Here is a 23,249-nt window from a genome sequence, read left to right on the forward strand (position 1 = left end):
AGAAGACAAGCAAGAAGACAAAGGCAATCTAAGAAGTGGTATTTCTTCCATGGATTTGACGAGGAAGAAAAACGTATGATAGAAGTCGGAAAATAATTCGAATGCTCAAGTATCATAATGTTTCCAAATAAAAAAACAAGTTCCAGTAAGTGTGGCTAAGAAAGACCGAGGGTCTGCACTGAGCTTTGGCAGGCAAGGACTTGGAACAGGTAGCTGGCCTGAGAAGAGAAAGGGCAGCCTACAAAAGGGGAAAAAAAAAGTTGAGAGGGAAAGAGAACTGGAAACAGCCATCCTCTTTGTTAGGAACCTAAATACAATTAAGTGCTGGGAGCCAAAGCAAGACTGTTTCTACTGACAAAACGTCTGCATTCATACAATTATCAATTACAAGTCAATACTGATACAGCTCTGATTTGTCACGAGACACAGGGAGTTGTCTTTGCGTTAAGAAGCCTGCAGCCTTACTATCTCAATTTCTAGAAATAATTTAAGCCAAAGAAATGGTTTTCCCTCATGAAAAAAGGAGCAGCTCTGGCTAGAGAATGAATTGCGCAGTGTTCTTGAGCTAGGTATACTTGAATGACAGGGAAAAATGAGTCAGATGATTGAGAGGCTGAATAAACTGATGCCAAATTATGTAAGTACAATTTTCACTTTAGCTCCTACATCAGGGATTTTCCCATTTATTGAACGTATGTAATAGTGACACAGATTCTTTCCTTCACTTTTCTAAAAATGTTTTATTCCAGTTTTATAGAGTTAATGCAAAGGTAATACAGAATTCCCGTAAACCCCACCACCAGGTTCCCCCATTAACATCTTCCATTAGGACACATTTTGTCATAATGAAACAATGTTGATACATTAACTAAATTCTATACTTTATACAGATTTCCTCAGTTTTTCCCTAATGTCCTTTGTCTGTTCCAGAATCCAGTTGACATTATACTTAGTAGGGTCTCCTCAGGCTTCTTTTGGTTGTGATGGTTTCTCACATTTTCTTGGTTTTCAAGACCTTGACAGTTTTGAGCATTGGTATTTTGTAGAATGTCCCTCAATTGTGCTTTGTCAGGACTGGACTGGGGTTAGTGTTTCTAGGAGGAAGACGGCGGAGGCAAAGTACATCAAATCAAGGACATGTACAATCAACATGACTTGCCACTGTCGATGTGGACCTTGACCACCTGGCTGAGGCTGTTGGGTGGGGTTGGGTGGGTTTCTGCACCGTAGTTCCCTCCCCTCCCCTCTTGGCCATTATGCCTTCTGTGCAACACACACATTTAATTTAAAGTGGGGAGTTAGATTCTACCTCTCAGGGCAAAGCGTCTGCAAATGCTGTTTGGAATTCTGCAGATTTGTCTCCTTTCTCTTATTTATTCAATCAGTTATTTCAGTATGGAATCATGGCAATTTTATACTCATTCCTACTTTTTATTGTTGCTCTGACATACCTCTATCATTGCGGGATTTGAATGACTTACTTTCTGGAGCTGTCAGACACTCCAGGCTTATTTTGTCTATTTCCTAACCCAGTCCTAGGATCAGCCATTTTTCTAAGGAGCCCCATCCTTTTTATTGGAAAATGGTATTAAAAACCAAGCCCTAGCTGTGCTTGTTGCTACTGGATTAAATAAACTTTGTGATCTCTCTTCTAAAAAAGGGGAAGAAAAAAAAAAAGGTTAAAAGCCCAATTCATTTTATTGACCTCGGACAAAAAAACTAGCATATGCAGGGATCTGGGTGGCTCAGTGGAGTGTCTCCATTCTGCCTTCCCTTCAGGTCCGGGCTTCCTGCTCAGTGGGGAGTCTGGTTCTCCCTCTCCCCCACCCCCTTGCTCCTTCCCTCCCTTGTCAAATAAAATCTTAAAAAAAGAAAAAAGTTAAGAAAAAACAAACCTAGCATATGCAAGTTACCTCTACAGTTTTCAGCTAATGATCTTGAAAGGTTAATGCAGTGGTGTCTGCGTAGTGACCAAGAAAAAAAAAAATCAGCGTTCATGAACTATATTTATCTCCCTTTATACTTGTAATCATATTTCTAAAACAAACCCTTTTTTTTGTTTTAAACAAAGGTAGCTTTGGTTCAGTGTGGGAATTGTTTTTTTTTAATTAACTGCCCCGATAACACAGACCCTTTTAAATAGTTTTGGGAATGGAATTTGCTGTTTTTGCTATTGTAGGTAAGAAGGCAGGCAAAACATGACTCTTTTAGGCACTTTTTATTTTCCAAAAAAAATTGTCGTTAATATATAAACATCTCATTCTCTCAAAAAATTCTACAACTATACAGCTGTTTGCTCCATTATTTGCATAGGAAATGACCACAATACAAAAATAAGAGGGGAAAAGAAGCAAAACAGCAACCAAGTTATGCTTTGTATGTAGGCATGTTTCCACGTATAAACATTTTGAACCCTTACAAAATATTTACACCGTTTGTCATCTATTTACACATTTTAAGAGCAACTTTTCTAACAAACAAAACTATAATTTATCAAGTTATGAAAATTTTCTAAAAAAACTTACTATATTACCACAAAATAAATAAAGATAAACAATATTTTAAAAACAAAATTAAATTTTCATTTTCAATTAAGACCCCTTTTGGCATTTTGCTTATTTATTCTGCCCTTTGGTTAACAGCATCAGCATCACATTACTATTATATTGCATATATATAGCACTTGCTTCCTTATGCTTTCAACATGTCATTTTTAATTAAAGGCAGACACTGAGTCAGTATTAACAATGATTAACTAAACTGCACTGTAATTTAGGTAAAATTACTGTGTCTCACTGTGTATTACATGCAAAATCCATATAAATTGTCATTTAACCAACAGTACTGCACGAGCAAACATTTCGGTGTGCGGAAACTGCATCATAAATTCAACATTGCCATGTGAGAGCTACAAGTCGTCCTTTAATGATACTGCTTAGCTTACTATTAGAGGTTTAAATTTTACGTATGGTATCTTTAAGCTCTTGAGTTCACAATTCATATAAAACATCTTTCATACTTAAAATAAACAATCCTATTTTCATCAGTGCATGGAATCTGCTTTTTAAGTTCATTTGAATGATGATTTCTTCCTCCTAAAGAAATGAATTTGGTGAGGTTTGAAGAGGTATTTCACCACAAATTCTAACTGTAAGTGTATTCATGGTTATTTTCAAACAGAATTATTTACGATTTTCCCCCAAAAGAATCTTAGAAAACTTGTAATAAACCTATAAAGCTGATTTGCATATTTACAAAATTCTGAATAGCAAATATAGGCAACTCATATAAAAACAAAAAAAACCACGTTTGTTCAATGGCTATTTGTGAACTGCCAAGTACACTGCGCACCTCTAAGGAATTATCTAATATTGGAAACAAAAAAACTACTCGATGTCAAGTAAAATCTTGACATACAATCCAGCCTTCTTCCTGTGCCTGCCAACTGACTTGTTTACTAAACACTGTCACGTTAAATGATGGTGCTTAGGTGAAAACACTGCAAACACACCCTGCACCCCCACCCCCCTACCCACACTGAGATGTGGCTGCCTGTCAGGAGATGAAATCTGCTTGAGTAAAGCCATATACATTACAGCAAGCATTCCAGATTCTTAAAAGGACCAAACACTTTGGTATTCATACAATGTATTCCCTGTTTTCTCAAATATACAAAATATACATTTCCAGTTTGTTTTTTGCTTTTTTGTTTTTTATATATATATAGGTTAAGTTTGTAGTTTAAAACTTTGCCAAAGGACTGCAGAAGGTCAGTGTGAGCTGCATCGGCACGGCGGGCCTCAGCGGGGCGCTCAGTTCTGGTGCCTCTTCATGTGCAGGGCCAGGTGGTCAGAGCGGGAGAAGCTGCGGTTGCACACCCCGCACTGGAACGGCTTGGCCCCGGTGTGCTTGCGGTAGTGGCGGGTCAGCTCGTCCGAGCGCGCGAACCTCCAGTCACAGCCCTCCCAGGTGCACTTGTACGGCTTCTCACCTGTGACAACGGACCAAGAGGAGGTGAAGTGGCCTGCTTGCAAGACAAACGTCGCTGACACTGCCTGAGAAGGAATGTCTTTTAGAAAAATCATGATCCAAGAGAAGGAGGTTCATAAATTCCATTAGGACCTAGAGTTCCTCAAGGAATCTAGTGAAGAGTCACCGTTTCCTAGAGTAGTCAACCCAATGACAGAAAGAAGTAGTACCCGGAGTACTTCTCAAGAGCGGGAAAACGGCGACCGCGAACGCGCAAGAATGGATGCTTCTTTGTAGGTACTGTTCCCGAATACATACACCATGAAATGACGACATGAGCTCGGGGGACTGTATCACTGCTGTGGGAATACAACTTCTACACCAACAAGCCCAAGTTAGACCAGTACGGGACTAAGGGCTGTAAGACCGCAGAGGCAGAAAAAATTCTGAGCCTGCTCAAATCACCGATAGGACGAACTCAATGTACCACATTGATCTTTTACTTCAAATTGGGTCCCGACTGTTTCTAGATTAGCCAGACTAACCTTCACACAAACTAGCTCGTTTGAACACAGGGCCTCCAAATGGATTAAGGGGCACTCACCCTTCGAAATTCACTCCAGCACACACACATTCACACCTTCCCATTTTTCAGTCAGATTAAAGCAAAACAAAGCTAGAAAAATATTAGTTTAATGGTGTTGAAGCTTTATGCATTTGATATTTAATAAATTCCTCAACCAGATCAGAAAGTCTGTCACCAGTAACCTCATTTTGGTGAAGATCAAGAAACAGCCGTAGTACTTCCAACATTTGCTGAGATAGACATGTATCTGCCACGTGTCTATTACCTGCCAGGCACTGTCCTGAGCATTTGGGACACAATGGTCAACAAAACAAAAATGCCCGGCCCCATGGAGCCTAGACTTACACGCATCATTACCTGGAGCTTAGACTTACACGCATCATACCTATCTTAAAAGTCTCTCATCATTCAAACTCCCTATTCTTTCACAGCACTTTTTGTATTTGTATTTGTATTATTCTTAATGTTGTCTGAAGTTTGCTAGTTGCTACTCTTTCAAATCCGCTTAATACTGATAATGCAATCTTAACTCCCAGTTTAAGAATTAATTAACCCTATTTGAGATCAGGTACTCCCCTAACTAAATCCCAAAACCTGAGGATGTTTCACTGAGCATGAACTAGTAAGTTCCTTATTTATGGTTCATTATGTTAGAATTTCCTATAATTTGTTAGTTTGAAAGTTTGTGAGATAAATTTGCTCCCTGCAGTACTACTGTTGGCTTATAGCTGCTTAATTTTATATGGATACCTTTTCAACTCTGAATAGTCATTCCTTAAAACATATTTTCTTGTAGAAGACAAGACCCTCCGAGTCCCTTTGAACACTCTACTTAGTACCACAATGAAACCCAACAACCTTTCTGTCTGATGTAGCAATATCATATTCAGGAAGTTTTAAGATACTCAACGGAGTCCAAATTTTAAAAGCCATTGCCCACGTCAACCGAGATTTCTACAGCTTACAGTTAATTTTTGCCGTCCTGGTAACTACTCTGACTCTTAAACAAAATCCCGTTAAGGACAAAGAAGAAATGGCCAGAATAGCCCTTTGAAAGTTGTACCTATTATCTCCTAGGAGATTTTTCTTTCAACTTTTATGGTATGCATCTCCAACCCTCTTTTCCTCTTTTCTCTCCTCTGGCTCTGAACCAAGACAGAAATACTTATTTAATTTCCATTTTAAAAATATATTGTCTCAATTCCTGAAGTTTTCTCTCATTATAAATTCTAAGAATTTAAGCTAACACACTCAAAACGTTTTAAGTAACATAATAAACCTTTTCTCTCAATTTATGTTCACATATATTTAGTACTAGGAGTAAATCTAGCTCTCTTGTAAATGTAAATCAAAGAGAAAAAAATTAACTTTTGCACAAGCGTTTTTGTTCCTCATGAAAAATAAATCGCAAAAACAAACATGTTGGTTAAATACTTCACTGTCAATTAATGGAAAGAGAAAGTTATTTCTGATGTCTGAGGCAAGGAAAAAAATTCCTCAAGTGCTCCAATTTTAAAAGAAATCATTCTAGTCTTTTGCATTTAATAATTAAATAGCAAGAGAACTGAATTTTCAGAGTTTACTTAAGAAACAAGGGACACTAGGCTCTTTTTGTTCACTATTTTTATTGGCTATGAAGCAATAAACTGCACCAATATTTTTAAAAGTTTACTTTACTGATTGGTTGAAAAACGGTAGCCATTAAAGTTCCTAAAACATTTGGGGTTTTGCTCTCAATTTATGCACATCTACAGATTATTCAGCCAAGAATACTACCCAGTGTCTAGGATGTTAGTTACGGGGCCAAGTCTTTACTATAAAAGCAAGGACAACTATTCCCCACGTGGGGCAGTTTCTATGGGATTTGTTCAAGTGTCAACACTGCTCAAGTAAAACATCATAGAGGAAGCTGGTACCCAATTTCTGGCCAAATAGTAGATTCGGGGCCTTTCTTCCTCAGCCAGAAACACTATGCACAGTACTTCTGGGAAACCAAACTGACTTCCTTTAAGTTATTTCAACAGGATAGAGCTTTCAAAAGTTTAATTGGATTTTTACAGAATCTCTTTCCAATACCACCAATTTAAAATATTTAGTTAAGCTCTTTCAACATCAACTGTATTTTTAAGTTCTCATGCTGTTAATGTGAAACTTTCCAAAGGCAAAAAGAAAAAAAGTGACAAGTTTGAACAGCATGGAAAACAAGCTTCAACTTTATCTCAAAAAAAGTATGTATTTAGTTATTCTCTTTAAAATTAACTAGGAGTATTTTGCTAGGAATCCCTTATCTTTTTAAAAATTGTTCAAGTTAAACATACATACTATCAGTACTGATAAAGCCAATTAATGTATTTCATAAAAATGTGAAGCAAAAGCATTACCAGTAAAAGGAGGGAGCAGACACAAACATTCACTGAGTACAAACTCCGGAACCAGGTATTTCTCATTATTTCACTTAATCTTTACAGTAACTCTGTGAGTTAGAAGTAGAACAATGAGCTCCAGATTAAGAATCTGGGCCTGCCACTTTTCCTTAGTGTCCTACTTAAGTCCTCCATTAGCAAACACTCGTTCACGTTATAGAACAATTTAAGGAACACATATTGTTCAAATTTATAGATTCTAAAGCCACTTGAGAAGGTCAGTTATGGAGTAGCTTAATGGAGAGCAGGCCTTAAACTGCAGACAGTGGGAAGCACAGGGCATACCTCCCGAGGCAGCCTTCAGTGGAGACCCACCTTTCAGGACCGGTGGGGTCCAGAAAACTGTTCTGACAACACCCAGATTATCACCTAATGATCTTTTCCCTTTACCCCCAGGCTAAAGGAATTTCAAGGGGTTAGCAGAACATGTTTACAACGTATTTGAAATCTTCAGCAACGGACTAAAAAATTCTTTTTTTTTTTCCCCTCTGATAAATAGGTGAAGAATGACTTCTGAACCTACCACAACAGAATGGGAGGTTTCTCTGCTCTGCTGAACATATTCAATAGACTCATACCAAGGCCTTTCCCTACAATGTTTCACATAGATTCTTCTAACCAAAGAAAAATATCACAGATGGAAATATTTCTCAGAACAGTTATTTTAGGTAACTTTTTAAAGGTTTATTACAGCAAATTTATTACAGCATCTGATGTCCTGCCTGATAACTAAAAGGTAATTCAAACAATTATATCTAACAGACTAAAAACTATCAGAATTAAAACCAATGTTTAGTAAACAAGTGTAATCTGAACTAAATGACTTGAAAAACACAATTTTCTCCTTTAAAAAAAAAGCCTTAGTCACTGGCCTCAAAGAACTTAAAATCCATTTCCCATTCTGAGAAAACAAAACAATGCAGAGACTTAAAGTGGAATAAATTATTTCAATAGTTGGTACTTAATCTTTTTTCTTAGAATTTCAGTCCTTGAAGCTCAATCAGCTCTTATTTCAGAAGGAAAATGTTTTTTATGTAATTTAATAGTAAGTATACTTTTTTCCATCATTAGAGACTTAGGGAATTTAATCTGAAACAGTCTATATATATATTCTAATAAAAGGCAAAAAATAGGAAACAATCACAAGATTAAAGAAATTCATGGGGAAATATTAAATATCTAAAAAAAAAAGCTAAGGTAGGATGATTTGGGCTCATTAATTCATATTTTTATGTATCTATGCCAGTAATTTTCCACTTAAAATTATCTTTTTATCAAAGCTCATGTTATTATTAAAGCACATGTCCTGTACTTGGAACAGAAAGGTACACAGTTCATTTCAAAGATTAGTACTATTTGTATTTGCAAAATGCTAGTAGTATTTACTAGATACAGTATCCTGTCAATAATGCACCCTCTTTCAGGAAACTGATTAATTAAAAGGATATATTAAAATTAAGAAATTCCTTCTTTCTCCCTGCCAGTTTGAGGTCAGATCCTATGCTTATCCATTTCATTGAAATTTGCTTCACCTTAACACTTCCAGAAAACCTCTAACAGTTCAGGAGAGATCATTCCGCTTCTCTGTATCCCCAGCACCACTTACATTGGTTCTGAACGACTGGTTTGCACTTGCACATATATTGCCATAAGAGCATTCAAACAGCTGTGTTTTGCCTCCTTAACTAGCTTTGGAAGTTCCTCAAGGACAGAGACTAGACTATCTTCTATTCCAGCTGCAAAGCCACTCTTCCGCATAATGCATCTTTGGAACATCGTATGTTTGGCCCAAGTCTGATTAATTCTGGTATTTTCATTAATGAAAAGAAGGGAAGGTATGAGAGACAGGAAAGCATCTGCTGGAGTCTACCAGATCGTCTACTTTTTCCCCCACTTGCAGCAGGCCTTTGCCTGGTTCTATTCTGCCTAGGACCACTGAGAATAAGCTCACTGAATGTGTGTCTAATTAGGTGAGAACCATGCTTTTAGGACATGTTCAGAATCCACTTAGCACGGAATCCATTTATTATCCACCATATAAAGTTGTACAGGATAAACAAACTATGTAAACAAGTTTTCCTTTACAGAATTGGACTAGAATTGATGAAAACTGGAGAGTTCTAAAGCACCTACTGCTGATCTAAAACAGCGAAGGGACTTCTGGGGCCAAAGAATAGTGAGTGACCTGACAGATCCCACGGGGGACAGGTGAGGACAAGCAGTCAGGGTTTACATCTGCAGTCTCCTCCCAGAGTGAATCTCTAGGCTCCTAAGTTTCTGCCAGTTCTCCCAAGGGTTCCCAAAATACCAATTCTTGAGTCCTCTGACAAAAAGATGACACTCAGATCCACTCTCTTACGTAAGAGCCTAAACGGATTTTTTAAAAAACTGGTCAATGAAAAGATTTTACCTTTCCTTTTTTAACCAAAATAGAAAATTCTGTATTTTAACTTTTCTAACACTGAATGAGTACTAGGTATTCTTCCTCTAACTTGCACTTACTGTGGTTACCTTGACAAGATTTCTCCCAACTCTTAATTAAAAGGTTTGTATTTATAAAGTAGTCAAAAAGAAACATTCTTCTGCCTATTTTTTACTGAAAGTTACCTAAGGTGCACTTCTACAACAGTTAATTCCCCCTAATCAGAGTTAAAGATCCTTGAATATAAATAATACAGGCTGACAGAATAGGAATACTGCTACAGATATACTTTAGTATTACTAAAGTAGGACATTACTTTGTTTCTAATCTTCCACCGGAAAAAATGTAGGTCATCAAGTAAACAGCTACTACATTCTATAGAACTAAAAATACCTGAAGTAAAAATCTTAGGTGATTAAATTATTACATTAAAAAAAAAAAGGCCCATTACATTCTCACTACCTTTACAACTGGTTATTTCTATATGAACTTCAGCAATTCCATTTAATCTGCTTATGAACTACCTTCTCCCACTAGTCTGTAAGAACAAAAGGGAAGGAAAAATATTCTCTTTGGATTCTCCACAAGATCAGCCAATATGTTTACTTAATCAAATTATACTTTTTTTTTAAGATTTTATTTATTTATTTGACAGAGAGAGACAGCCAGCGAGAGAGGGAACACAAGGAGGGGAGTGAGAGAGGAAGAAGTAGGCTCCTAGCAGAGGAGCCTGATGTGGGGCTCGATCCCAGAACACCGGGATCACGCCCTGAGCCGAAGGCAGACGCTTAATGACTGTGCCACCCAGGCGCCCCTCAAATTATACTTCTTAACCTTCGATAAGCTTTATCATCTCAAAACAATGTTTAATCAATTTCCTATGTTAATGTTTTTCAGATGAAAGAACAAGTCCTAGAAGCAAAGTTTAATTTTCCCAGTGAGTCATTAAAAAAATTGTTTCTAAGCTTTCACACTCATGAATACCTTTCCAGGGGTCTGAACTAGCAAGTCTCTTAAGCCACTACTTTTCTTATGTAAGCTTGAAATTGTCAATAGAGAGTAAATTTCAAAGATGCAAATAAAAATAATTTAAGAATTTTAACTAATAGTATCTGAAATTATTAAGCGAAACGTGATACTTTTTCCTGTGTATTTTCAAATAAAACTCAAAAAATCCACTGGATACTAAGTAATTTTATCTTGCACAATTTTTCCACCACTACCAGTAACACAGATTACCAAGTTACACACCAATGTACTGACCTCTAGATCCAAACTACACGATCTCCATTAAGGACATGTATCTACCGACCTACCTATCTACAGAGAGGAGGAGACTTACACTGCTTTAAGCTCTAAATAATTTTCCAAGGAAGTGAAACTGTGTGTGTGTGTGTGTGTACATATACATATATTTATTTTAAAGACTTCCCTTCCCTTCCACAATTCCACAAAAAAAGGGAGTAAACTCATGTTCTGAACATTTTGAATGTTTCTTCTAGGGGCAAAGTACCATCAATGAAAATCTCGATTGTCAACATTGTCAGTATTTTTAGATGCAAAGTATAGACTTTCAAGTGTAGAACAAAGAACTAGGTAGAAAATTATACAAACGGAGTTTAGTACCTAAACTGAAACTAAAATCATCTCAGAGATTATACATTTTGAAGTATACATAATAACATCTAAATATAAATGTCATTAGGAAATAATGTGTTCTACATAAGCAAGTAAGAGAAATGTGGGAATTTACCCCCTTAAAACTAGGCTTGGCCTAAAAATCTTTCCAAAACTAACTGCGGAATTTTTTTCTTAATTAAACAAAGCATCCCAAACAGCTCACTGTAAAATGCAGCCCTAACACTACAGTGCTTCCCTGAATCCATTTTGTGTTTCTATGTTATTGTAGGTTTCCATCTTCTTTTGTGGGGGTGCTTCCAATTGTCCTTTCCTTGTCAACCCTTGCAAGTATTTCTGCGATTTAGTGCCCGTTAACAGCCTATGCATACAGTCTCCGTCTAAGGGATACTTGAGCCAAGTCTGTGCGCTGCTCAAAGACTTTCTCTGTACAATTGCTCATTTTCTGCCCTGTTCCAGGTAGCTGAGACTGATAAATGATCTAAAAATGTTTCCATACCCTAATTTCCCAACCACTTTCGGGTATTCTTCAGGGTTAAGTACATATCCCACACATGTGACTAAAACCACTAAGATTTTAAACACCTGTACTAAGTTCACTAGTTTTCAGAACCTTTTCTTTGGAAAATACTTTTTACTAAACCATAAATACCATTTTCAAAGAAATTTCCACACTCAAAGTAAAAGCAATTATTTCATAGGCACACCAAGAAATCAGTAGCAGTAATAAGAAAAATTTTCAATTTCTTACGAATTTTTCTTTGTATATACAGCCTTAATTTTTTTCTTCCTATTGCATTTTACCTTTTTTGGCCTCAAGCCTGGGCTTAGAATGACTTTAAATCTTCAATATGAAATTAAAGACAAGACAGCAGAAGTATATGAGCAGAAACAACTATCCTGCTGGTTGCAGATTATTCTACTAGATTACCAATCAGTTTAACTATCATGTTGATTTGTTAAGGGCAAAATGGTATGTGAATCTTTTCCTTAGAAGGTGCTCAGGAGCAACTTTAATATGATGGCAATGAGTATAGTCCCTTATATACATCAAAAGACATACACAAATTTCAGTAAATGTTTGCATTTACATGCTTTTAGAAGTACAATATACCAGTTGACACTGTTGCCTAGAAGCAGCCATAATTATTTCTAACCAGAGGCATTATGTATATATACACATTACAAATAACATAAACACCCACACACCCTAAGGGGTACCTCTACAGACCTGTATATTATCCTATGTATATATAGACAAGTTTGTAAGTGAAATATAACCATTTCCTAAAATACAGGAAAAGTACATTTCAGGTATTTTGTGTGATCATACGAAGACAGAACTCTGTACTACTTGTTTATTCTTTATGAATAAAGAAATCAAGTGTATAAACTTAGAAAAATGCTTAGAAGAATGCTATGGGACTTCTGGTTCAAGCAACTGGTTATCTTCTACTTTCATCCTAAGTTTTTTGAAAAAGGTCTTGTTTTGGAAAGACCATTCCCTTCTGTTCAATTTGCAAGTCAAGAAGCACTTACTGTCTAAAAATCCAGAATAAGCAATTAAATAGAATTCAGATGTAGTTTGTTTTAATTGCTTAAATCGTTTCTAAAACATAAGGTAACTTGACATTTTAAAGCAATTGCAATTATATTCCATGGAAATGCTAGGGTGGCTTTTCACATTCTGCTTGCAAAATGGCGATCACTTAAAAAGTAATTTTTTTTTAATCAAATACAAGATCTATCCCATATAGATTTTTAAAAATCTCCTAGTAAATTGTCCAGGGTGGGGGTGGGATGGAGGGCACAGCAGGAGACATGTATACAAAACAAAACAGCTATTAAATAAGAGAAGTTATTTAGAAATACCTGGGCCTTAAAGGGAAAAAGGGGGGGGGGACAAAAACAAGGATTTTCTGGCTTCAGATACATTGATTAGGACAACAAAAAACAGGCAGGGGAGGATGCAATGAGAGCGCACAGGTAATTTTAAAAGACATTGTCTAGAAACTAGAAATGAGGAGAAAACAACCTCAATGCTCTATGATTACCCAAGAACGGGTTTAGCCAGATGAACAAGTCTGCTACAAACCCTCCCCAAGGCATCTGAGACTATCAAACAAAACTTTATTAAACTGGATTACATGGTCTCATTCATTAGATGTCGATAGCCACACATTTATGATCAGGTGAAGAAGTTGATGCATGGGACCCAAACTAGGCCTGGGTCCTCTTTTTAGTTTGATTTTATTAGTACAATCATTGTTAAGACAGCCCGCTATTAAATTTCTTTGCCAGCAGGTCAAGTTCCAGAATCCCAGCTATAAGCATTCAGAGCACTAACCCCCGACAGGGGTTGCAAGGCCATTCAGATCCGCTCTGACTACATCCCTGCAATAAGCAGTTGATTACAGTGTGATATGCAATTGCACTCTTTTATTAGGAGACTTTAACCTCATGAAAAACATGTTCCCTCCTTCCTGTCTCCCATTTCAAGGACTTACAAAGAGGAAAAAACAATCTTTCAAATGTTTTGAATTTATTTCTATTCCCATTAGTCAAAATTCAGGTAAAAACCCATTTTCAATGTTTCCTTCTCTTAAGAGAGTATTTATTCTATAAACGGCTATTTTAGTATTTCTATATGGAAATGTTTTCTTGGCCATCATTTGCATTTTGAAAACTTTAGACTGAGTTTATTATATAATTAATGGTTGTTTATCTATAAATGTAATTTCTACTTTGAGCTGCTTATGCAGGATCTTGCCTTTCATATAATCACTTTGTCTCTATCTAAAAACTTAGGGCCAAAACAACCCATTCATTTCATTGATAAATGCATGAGCTGTCTTTTCTTTAAAAGCAATTTCTTAAGTCCTGGAATCTACCATCGTCACCAATACTATTTAGATTTTAATAAGTAGTGTTTATCACTGAGATATCAAGTAATACTTCCTTACATGCACACAAAACGTCTGCAACCATAGTCCTCAGTGTTCTATCTCAGCATTGACCTTTGTTCAAAGGCTTTTACTTTTTAATGCAGCAGTTAGAGATAACTACTTCATTTATCAAAACTCAATTTCCATAGTAACATCTAGCCTGGGGAGATTCAAGTCCTCACACTAATCCAACAACCCATTCAAAGGAACTGTTGAATACTTTGGTTTCCATAGCAATGATGGAATAAAACATTTTGCTAGGTCATTGCTTTTATTAGCAAACTTATTCTTTGAACTTTAGGTAAGGCTGAATTTACTAAGAGGGGGAAAAAAAAACACAATCGTTTCATGTAAGTTTCTTCCTAAAGGAAGAAAGGGCTAGCCTTTTAAGAAAATCACAAATAGCAACCACCCATATATTTGAAAATATTTTGGGTATTTGGAAGCTTTTTAAAAGCATGTAAGGTAGTTCTGTCCTAAAATGGTTTCTAATATATAGTTTTAAAATTAAAAAGCATTTAAAAGTGAATGTATAGACTTGACGAAAAGTATTTGTAAAATTAAAGTGACTCCACGTAAAGGCACACTCGAAACAAGGATGAAATATAACCTACAATAGAAGTCTGACGTACCTCAAATCTGGGCTGGCACAGGGGGTAGAGTAACTTTTAAACCATGACCCCATCTTTGCCTGATTTTAATAGTCTGCAATTTCTGCCCTACCTTTCATCAACCACAGAAAACATGCTAAAAAGAGATTTTAGGTTAAAGGTAAATTAAAGATAATGCATTAAGCAGTTATGCTTTACATGCTAAATGGAAAAGTTTAGCATTTAATATACCTTACAGAAGCCAACTGATTTGTTATGGAAGAAAAAAAAATGAAGTTACATTTTTTTTCCTTCAAGAAAGGAATAGCAGTGCCATTAAAGTTTTAAAATCCATTAGTAAACATCGTTGTTTACGTTTTTGGGTAATTCATTCTACGTGAGGTGACAGGGCAAGGCCTTGGTAAGGGAACATCAGCCTTCCTGGAACCAGACTTTTTCGTTGAACTGAATTTTGAGCCAAGCCAGTGCTGAAAAGGTAGGCCATTAAAAAATAAAGGTTGACAGAAGAAAGAAGAGATCAAACACGTGTTGGCTTTTAAAAGGATGAATACCACTTACACTATTTACACAACTCAGAGAATTAACAAGAAAATTACATACCAGTATGAGTCCTCAGGTGAGCTTTTAAATGAGACGACTTTGTATAAACTTTTGTGCAGCCTGAAATAAAGGAGAGGAAGAACAGCTTGTCATTTTGGAAATCCTTTTGAAATCTTTACATTTGATGATTCAGTGTTTAAAATCTGGCTTTAAAGAAGAAATCTCTCTTGCTAGGTGAGATATTGGAAGCGTCAGTTTTAAAGAGTGCTCCCCTGTTACCTTATTAAAGGTATAAAGTGATTTACTCTATGTACCACTTTAGCAGAAAAAGGAGATAATCAAGCAAGCTACAAATGGGAAATGTGTGTTTATATTACAGTAGGTGCTTTATACTAGTAACATATACTTCAGTGATTTAAAAACTTCTAATGGCTCTAGAGCTGACAGTGTTAAACCAAAATGACTGCAATTTTCTGTACTACTACATCTGTTTTTTCATTTAGTGTATCATGCTGTATCACGTACCATAGTCAATAAATTACACCCTATATTAATCATAAACTAGCTTATGCCAGCAACTTGTAGATAAAGTCATCACCATCATCAACTTAGATTCTGAGCCACATCTCATTCAAAAATGAGCATATGTTCATATGCTATCAGAACTATCCTTACATCTATTCTGTAGACAGTCTTGTAATCTACCACCATGAGAGCAGCCTACTCATTCCCCACTTCATTACCACACCTTATTTTCCCTACCTTACCTAATCTCTTTTCAGGGCACTTAATTTAGAATTTAAAAACTTCAATTTAGACGTTAAACATCTGGCATAACTCAAAATTCTAATTTTTATTCAGTATTAAAAATAAAGAAGTCCAAAGTAACTTTTTTCCAGAATATTCTAACCCATTTTTTAAATACATAAAACCAGTGATAGACAAACAGTTACATTCCAGGGTACAGTACAGAGACTGAGATATGGAGAACAAAGTAGGTGATTTTTTCATTGTCAAGTACTACTTTCCTATGTAAATTTATAACCCGAAATTAAAAAAGGCACAGCACACACACACACACACACACACACACACACACACACACACTAAATAAAGGTATTGATGCTTCAACCGGGTTATATCACGTACCAGGGTAATCGCAGTAGTGGATGCGTCGTTTCTCCAAATCGGGGTTACTCCTTCTATTGTATCTGACAGGCTGGATGCTTTGTGAATTAACTGGCAGGGTGGCAGGTAAATTTGGATTGTGAATTGCCAGTTTAGAAGCAATTGTAGCAGCATAGGATGGAGGTGGGGTCAAATTCTGGAGCATCTCTGCTTGTCTATCTGGACTTCCCGGCTCTGAGCTTGGTGGTGACGGGGGAAAGTAAGTGGCCTGCTGCTGTGGCAGAAACTGACTTGGCATTGTGTATGTGCAAGGGGGCATGCCCTGGAACTGTTTCATTGCAGTCTGTGGAACAGCAGAGGTGTGTGTGTTAAGGCCTGCCATGGCGGCTGACATAGAAACATTAAGAGTGTCCATTACTGCTGTCTGGTTTGTAGAACTGGGCATATCTAGATCCGGTGTATTCAGTAGCTGGTACAGGTGGCCCTGCTGGGGAGGGACAGAAAGATGAAGATCTGGTGTAGGAAGTTCTTGTTTGATGAAAATATTGTTCACCTCTGGAGCTGCGGTCTGGTGTGAGCTGAATATACTGGTGAACTCAGGGAGGGCCTGTGTCGGGGCCGGAGGAGGGGCGGTCGTTTCACTCTGGTGGCTGAAAATGGTAACAGGTTCTGTCTTGATGTGTGTTACGCACGGTCTCTGGGATTTGTAGAGGCCAGTTCTCAGGTGAGTGATGTCAGGGAGGAAGACGTTCATGTTGATACTGTAAGGTAACCCTTCACTGTCAGTGAAGAACTGGTCTACGACTGAGGCACTGTCTCGTCTATACTTTTTATGCTCTGGAATTATAGAAACTGGAGGAAGCTGAGGTGTCAGATACTTCTCCATTTCACATCTTGTCTAAAAAAGAAGAGATACAAACATGCATAATCCACCCAATTCATCATCTGAGTAAGGACAAACTTACTAAAAATTCCCAACAATACCTGTGCAAAGTACTAGGGCAAACTCCTTCTAGTGTCACTTATGAACATATCAGGTTTGTCAATTGTGGATAACTGGTTTACCAAAAGCCTTATGAAACTCCCTATAACGTGTTTTTGGTAAAATCGCTCCCACAATCAGCCCCGGACAAAAAGTCAAAGAGGCAAATCAAGAAAAAGCAGCAGCACACGGAAAACATTCCTTTCTAATCAATAATAAAGTATACTTTTTAAGAATTCGCATACAAGCACGATCCCCTGCCCCATTACCGTGGAGTTTGCAACCTAAATACGGTATTGTAATATTGCCAAACCACCTCAATTCTGTTCATGCCATATTTATATTAATATAGGTATGTTTAAACAAACAAAACCTAAGCAAACCAACCTTAAAAATAGTATCACAAAGTTCTGTTTTGTTTGCTTGGACAGATATTGTTGAAATATCTAATATAAAACATACTCCTTGGCTATTTCAGTGCCTTTTCTCATTTATAGGTCACTGGACACTTAAATACAACCGTCTTGAGCAAAACATAGTATCCACTGAAAGAACAAAAACAACTTCACTTTCAACATTTGATCTAAATGTTGATTTTAATCAGCAGATTCTGTAATTGGTTAATATGATAATGAAATGTTCCTATTCATATCCCTATCTAAAACAGATCTTTAATTACCTAGGGGAAAATCACTCCCTTGGTAGAGTGGTGCTAAGGAGTCCGTGGGTGGGGAGAGGCTGCTGTATCTCTAGCACAGTCATCAGCAAAACATTTATCATGTCCTCCTCAGTGGGCCAACGCTACATTCCCCCTTACTCTGTAAAAAGCTCAATCATGCCTTATCCTCTTGGTGGCTCTTAAGCAGAAAAATGACAAACCTGAAATAACCAAATCGTTTTCAAGTGAATTTTTTTTTTTAGGACAAAATCCAGCTTGTAGTCTCTCTCAGTCTTTTTACAGCTATCTTCTATTCCAGTACAACATAAACCTAGTATTTAATTTTTAACACTGAAAAGTAAATTTTAAGAGAAAAGAAAAACCCACCCCAATTAAATGGCTCATGGAACTATATTAACCGTGGCACCGAAACTGGTGAATAAGTCGTTTTTTGCTACCACTTAATTTCAAAAGCGTTTCACATCGGACCTCGTTATCATTTGGGTAGATGTAGACAGGGTTTCCCAGATAGACACGATTTAAAAATAAAAATTAACGCTCTAGTCATGCGAATCACATTTCTGACAAATGCCACTACCCTTTCACAGCACGACGAAAACTCGCAGACCACCCGACTAGGAGCTAGGTAGCAAATACTCAATGTACCAAGGGGCTATTAAATGAAGCGTCTCGAAATAAACCGAACTAAACCCTTTCGTGCACTTCGCTCCCGTGGTGGTTAGTGGTTTCTGATTTTAGCTCTTCCAGCTGTTTGCATGTGGGTATGTTTCCAATTTTTTTTTCGTTGGGACAGGCTAAAAGTCCCGGGAAGTTTTTTCTGGGCTATATGACTCCCTGCGTGGGCGAAAGAAACAGGCGGTTGCTCTAATTCGGCTGCCGGGCAAGTGTAAAAGCCAACTGCCAGCTTTCAACGCGGCTCCGGGAGGAAATTTACGCGCACATGAAGAAAACAACACCCCCGGTCTTTTTTGGTCTCTCTTTTTACGGAAAAACAAACGCTCAATACAACCTTGGCTTTCGTAACTCCCGTTTCCCAAAGGCAGCCCCAAGATCGCGTCTTAAAGCAGGCTGAGCCAAGAGATAAGAAACTAGCACCCCGAGGCGCCTCTCGCCGGCACCCCGATTTGCGTTTCCACTTAACCCGAGACGACGTGAGGGAACCTCCAAGGCCAGAGCACTGCGGGGGGTGGGGGTAAGGTGAAAGGCGGAACTTAAGTAAGGTTGGACGTGAGGTAAGAGGTCTCATCCCCCAGAGAAACACTAAAGTGCGTGTGGGCACCCACTTGCCTCTCACCTTTCCCGGACGGACCCCTCTGAGGAGATTAACCTGGGACCCCCCCTTTTCCGGTCCCCCTTTCCTCCCTGCGTACTGCGGGTGCCCAGGCCAGAAGGGCAGGGCGGGGAGGGGCTGCCCACCCAGCTCCGGCTCTCGGAGCGCCCCGACGCACGCCCCAGCCTGGAGCGGCCCCTGTCGCCCGCGCGTCGCAGCGGCGGGACACGCCCGAGCTCCGGGAGGGGGGCGGAGGGAGGGGAGCGGCTCTTCCTACCTGGACCAGCTCCTCAGGGGGCAGCCGTGGGCCCGCGGCGGGCGGCGGCGCCGGCTGCGGCGGCTGCGGGGGCGCGGGCTGCGCCTGCGGGTGATGGTGCGGGTGCTTCAGCTCCTCGCCGGGGAAGAGCGCCGCGTCGCGGGCCGGGTTCGCGGCGCCCAGTACGGGCTTGAGCTGCGCGAACACTGGCTCGTCCTGCGGGGCTGGCGGCTGAGGCACGGGTCCCAGGCGGGCGCTCATAGTCAGCACCCGCGTGGCCATTGGCACTCAGGGGGCGGCTCCGGGCGCGGGACGCGGGTCGGGCGCGCTTCCCACCTCGCCCACGCTGATTTCGGGCCGGCGAGCTCGGCGCGGGGCCGCGGGCGGAGAAGGGGAGGCTCCGGGCGGACCCCCTCAGCCAACAGCAAGCGCGGTTTTCAAAGGCGCGCACGAAAAGCAAAACTCTTCCGCTCCGCCACGCGTAAACGCCAACGTCCTCCGGGCGGCCACTTTCTCCCGCCCCGCCCCACCGCGCTCTCTCACTCGCCGGAGCCCGCTCCCGCCACCGCCGGTCTCCGCGAGCGAGCTGCAAGCGCGCGTACCTGCCCCGCGACTACTGACACTTGACGCCCGCCTCTATTTTACCCAACTCCGGGTGGGCGGGGCCCGCCAACCTGACTGGCAGCGCTGCTGCGAATCCCGAAGCCCTGAGGCCGGCCGGGCCGGAGTGGGCAGCCTATGAGAAGGGAGAAGTTCGCCCAGTCCCCGCCTTCGCCGGGCTGACCCGCCCTCTCGGGCCACGAGCTTTCGCGCGCAGGGCGGCCGCGCAGTTTGTACACAACTTCTCTGACAGATTGGGCTGACGGAGCCGGGGGCGGAGGAAAGGAGAGAAGCGGGTGGAATCTAGGAAGAGAGGGAATTAGGGTGGAGACGTGGAGGGAGATCTCTTCGGACTGTTCTCTGCCAGGATTAGGGAGAAAAAGAGTTTTGCACGTCCTTAGGTGTTGTGCAAGGACCTGATACTCAAAAGCTGAAACCCAGAAGGCAGCTAGGTGGGGGCGCCAAGGTTTTTAGAGACTTATTTCATGAGTGTGTATTTTTAAATATACAAAATGTACTTTTCTTTAGCGGAAAACTAGGGGCGGCGTGATAAACAAATTTAAAAACAGCTCTTGTCTCTGTGTATCTTTAGCAGTGAACGTGTCCATTTAGCAAAGCAAATCCGGAATGTCCTGATTAAAAGGTTTAATGGCAAATTTTTTTAAAGTCCTTGCATAAAAGCTTGTTTTCCCCTACAGTATTTAAATGGTTAGAAGTTGTTTCCACACACATTTCTACCTCGTATCCGTGTATGGAGAGGAGGGGGATGGGCCATATGAATTTTGAAGTTTTTAATATTTACACTTTTGATTGTAGCCGAAGGATGGAATCTAATTTAAGCACTAACGACTGACTAGTTCAAATGTATTACATAGAGATTACATCTTTGACTTGTTTTTGCTAGCATTGTATGTTCAAAAAAATGGAGTTTAATATTTACTAAACAGAAACGTAGCACATTTACCTAACACTATGGCACCTTTTCCTACGAAAAGACAATCAAAGAAGCCACAAACATTTGACGCGCAGCAGCTCTGAAAACTGGGTATCCAAATTTGTACGAAAGTAATAGTCAAATATATTACCATCCATTAACTACATTGTAATGGGAAGGTGAAGTTTTGCCAGCAATCACCTAAGGAAAACACTTCTCTAATCCTTAATATTCTTGTATATGATTTTATCTGGCTTATTGAGAAGCCGGAACAATAAACTGCAATAAAAATGCCTGGTATATTACTACATATGTATATATGTTGACAGCACACTATACTATTAGACAATTTTACATATACAGCAGCCTACTCATCACTTCACAGTAAAACAGCGTAAAAAAAATGAGCTCTTAGAAAAACGTTCACTTCAAAGAGGTGAACCTATTAAAAGTATGGATCTCATTTTGGTGTGTAGATTGAAAAAATAATATACACATGAAATATTAGAGGTATTTATTATTAGAAAACAAAATTATGCTGTAAAATTTTTTCCTTTTCATTTCCTTTTTGTTAATAAATGATTCATCTTTATAGCTGTGATCACTTCTTTCAGAGAATGGTTGACGACTACTTTCATGTTACCAAAGTAGTATTTAATAAGTGTTTCTGCAAATTTTTTTCTAAGCAAACAATCCCATAGTATCCACCTCCACCTTTAAAAAAGCTGTCCTGATTTTCTCTAAGATTGAACCCAAGTATGTAATTACATAACTTAAAAACAGGTTATAGAATTGGTATGGGATTTAATTACTTTTTTAAAAATTGAACTTTGACAGATTTTTAGTTATAATGCTGATAACATGATCAAAACTGAATGTGATATAGATAAGTCTTAACAAAACTTTTATATTCTTTTTAACTTAGGTTTAATAGAAGTTACTATCTGCTTATATTTTAATTTGCCTCTAAGCCCATCTAGACCTTTTCTTTTGTCTTTCTTTTATCAGAGCATCTTGAGTGGCCTGTTATTTCAACCTGTTTTCACTACAATAAAATCCAGTTATTTTACTGGAGATGTTTCTATATTTCACACCATTTTTTAAGATGCTTTCATTTACAAATGTTTTCCCAATAGCCAAACAAAATAAAACCCACCTGTTGGTAAGTTTTTAATAAAATACTTGTATAGTCCTGTTCTTTTTTTTCATATTTCCATTTTTTATAATGAATAAAGGTATGAACCTAGCTATGGTTGGCTCCCAATATATTCACGTGAGAAAAGCTGAATTCAATCGTTTTTTGTTGCTGTGCAAATATAGTAGCATTTATTTAAATTTCATTTCTGACATGAGGATTCATAAAACAGGGCTGCCACTTTTAAGTCATGGTTTCTCTGAAATGCCCAGCTCTGCAATCTCACCGAAAATAACTAGCTTAGCAATGTAAAACAGTACGGTAATTGGAAAGTAATCCTTTTCTGAGACATTGGCCATGCAATTCTGAACATAGAAAGAACATGCTCAACCAAGCCTACTTGCTGTTGCACATGCTACAGCTGCAAGCCTGATTCACCGACTTCGCCAAAAGGGTTAAAACTTGATAAATATTTTTCAAATGTTCCAGGTTCTACATTGGCATGATGCCAGACCTTGTGAATGGACAGATCCTCAATTACTTTGAACTTTCTAGTTCTTTGCATTCCTTCCTGCTTAGTAGTGCTGTACCATTAGGGAAGATAGGAGAAAACAAAAAACAAATGTCAGGTTTCAGAAATCAATTAGTGGCCTGGCAGTGGTATGCTAACTGAACTATGCCAAAACAGAGAATTCTGAGGGAAAGAAATAAAGTTGAGTAGTCAAGTTAGGTAGGAGGGTAAGCGTAGAAGCAATGTGCATGCTTAAGTCCTTAGTCACTGGGCAACACAGATTTAGTCTTAGAATAAACCATAAGTGTCACTATCTTTACGGGAATAAATACGCCTGAATGTGTGGGGGCTGAACAGGCATTCAGTGATTGGGGGGGGGCAGGGAGGAGGCTTAAAGGAGGCAGTGGAAAAAAAAAATGGATAAATAGCTTCTGAATGATGAGATGAGAGAAATATGAAGCTATCACTCGGGCAATGTTCACAGGAAGACACGGCAAAAGAAGTGTCTGTATTCAGTTGTTCGGCCAAAATGTCAGGGAGAGCTTGAAATTAAGACAATTTTAGACAACATTTTATTCACTCTGGAAAATATTCATGGAATATTCCATTTCTGTAAAGTC

The 23,249-nt window shown here is 38.8% G+C and overlaps 1 protein-coding gene across 1 annotated transcript; it reads right to left on the minus strand.

Moving 5' to 3' along the window:
• Positions 1 to 2,203: 2,203 nt before the first annotated feature.
• Positions 2,204 to 20,054, minus strand: KLF5 (KLF transcription factor 5). Its single transcript, XM_045811021.2, has 4 exons — positions 19,471 to 20,054; positions 16,284 to 17,160; positions 15,195 to 15,254; positions 2,204 to 3,991 (listed from the first exon to the last, which is right to left on the minus strand). The coding sequence occupies exons 1-4, from the start codon at positions 19,729 to 19,731 to the stop codon at positions 3,813 to 3,815; spliced, it is 1,377 nt and encodes a 458-aa protein (XP_045666977.1). The 5' UTR covers positions 19,732 to 20,054; the 3' UTR covers positions 2,204 to 3,812.
• Positions 20,055 to 23,249: the final 3,195 nt, after the last annotated feature.

This window comes from Ursus americanus, chromosome 10, assembly GCF_024610735.1.
Source record: "Ursus americanus isolate L20-20 chromosome 10, mUrsAme1.1.p, whole genome shotgun sequence".
NCBI lineage: Eukaryota > Metazoa > Chordata > Mammalia > Carnivora > Ursidae > Ursus > Ursus americanus.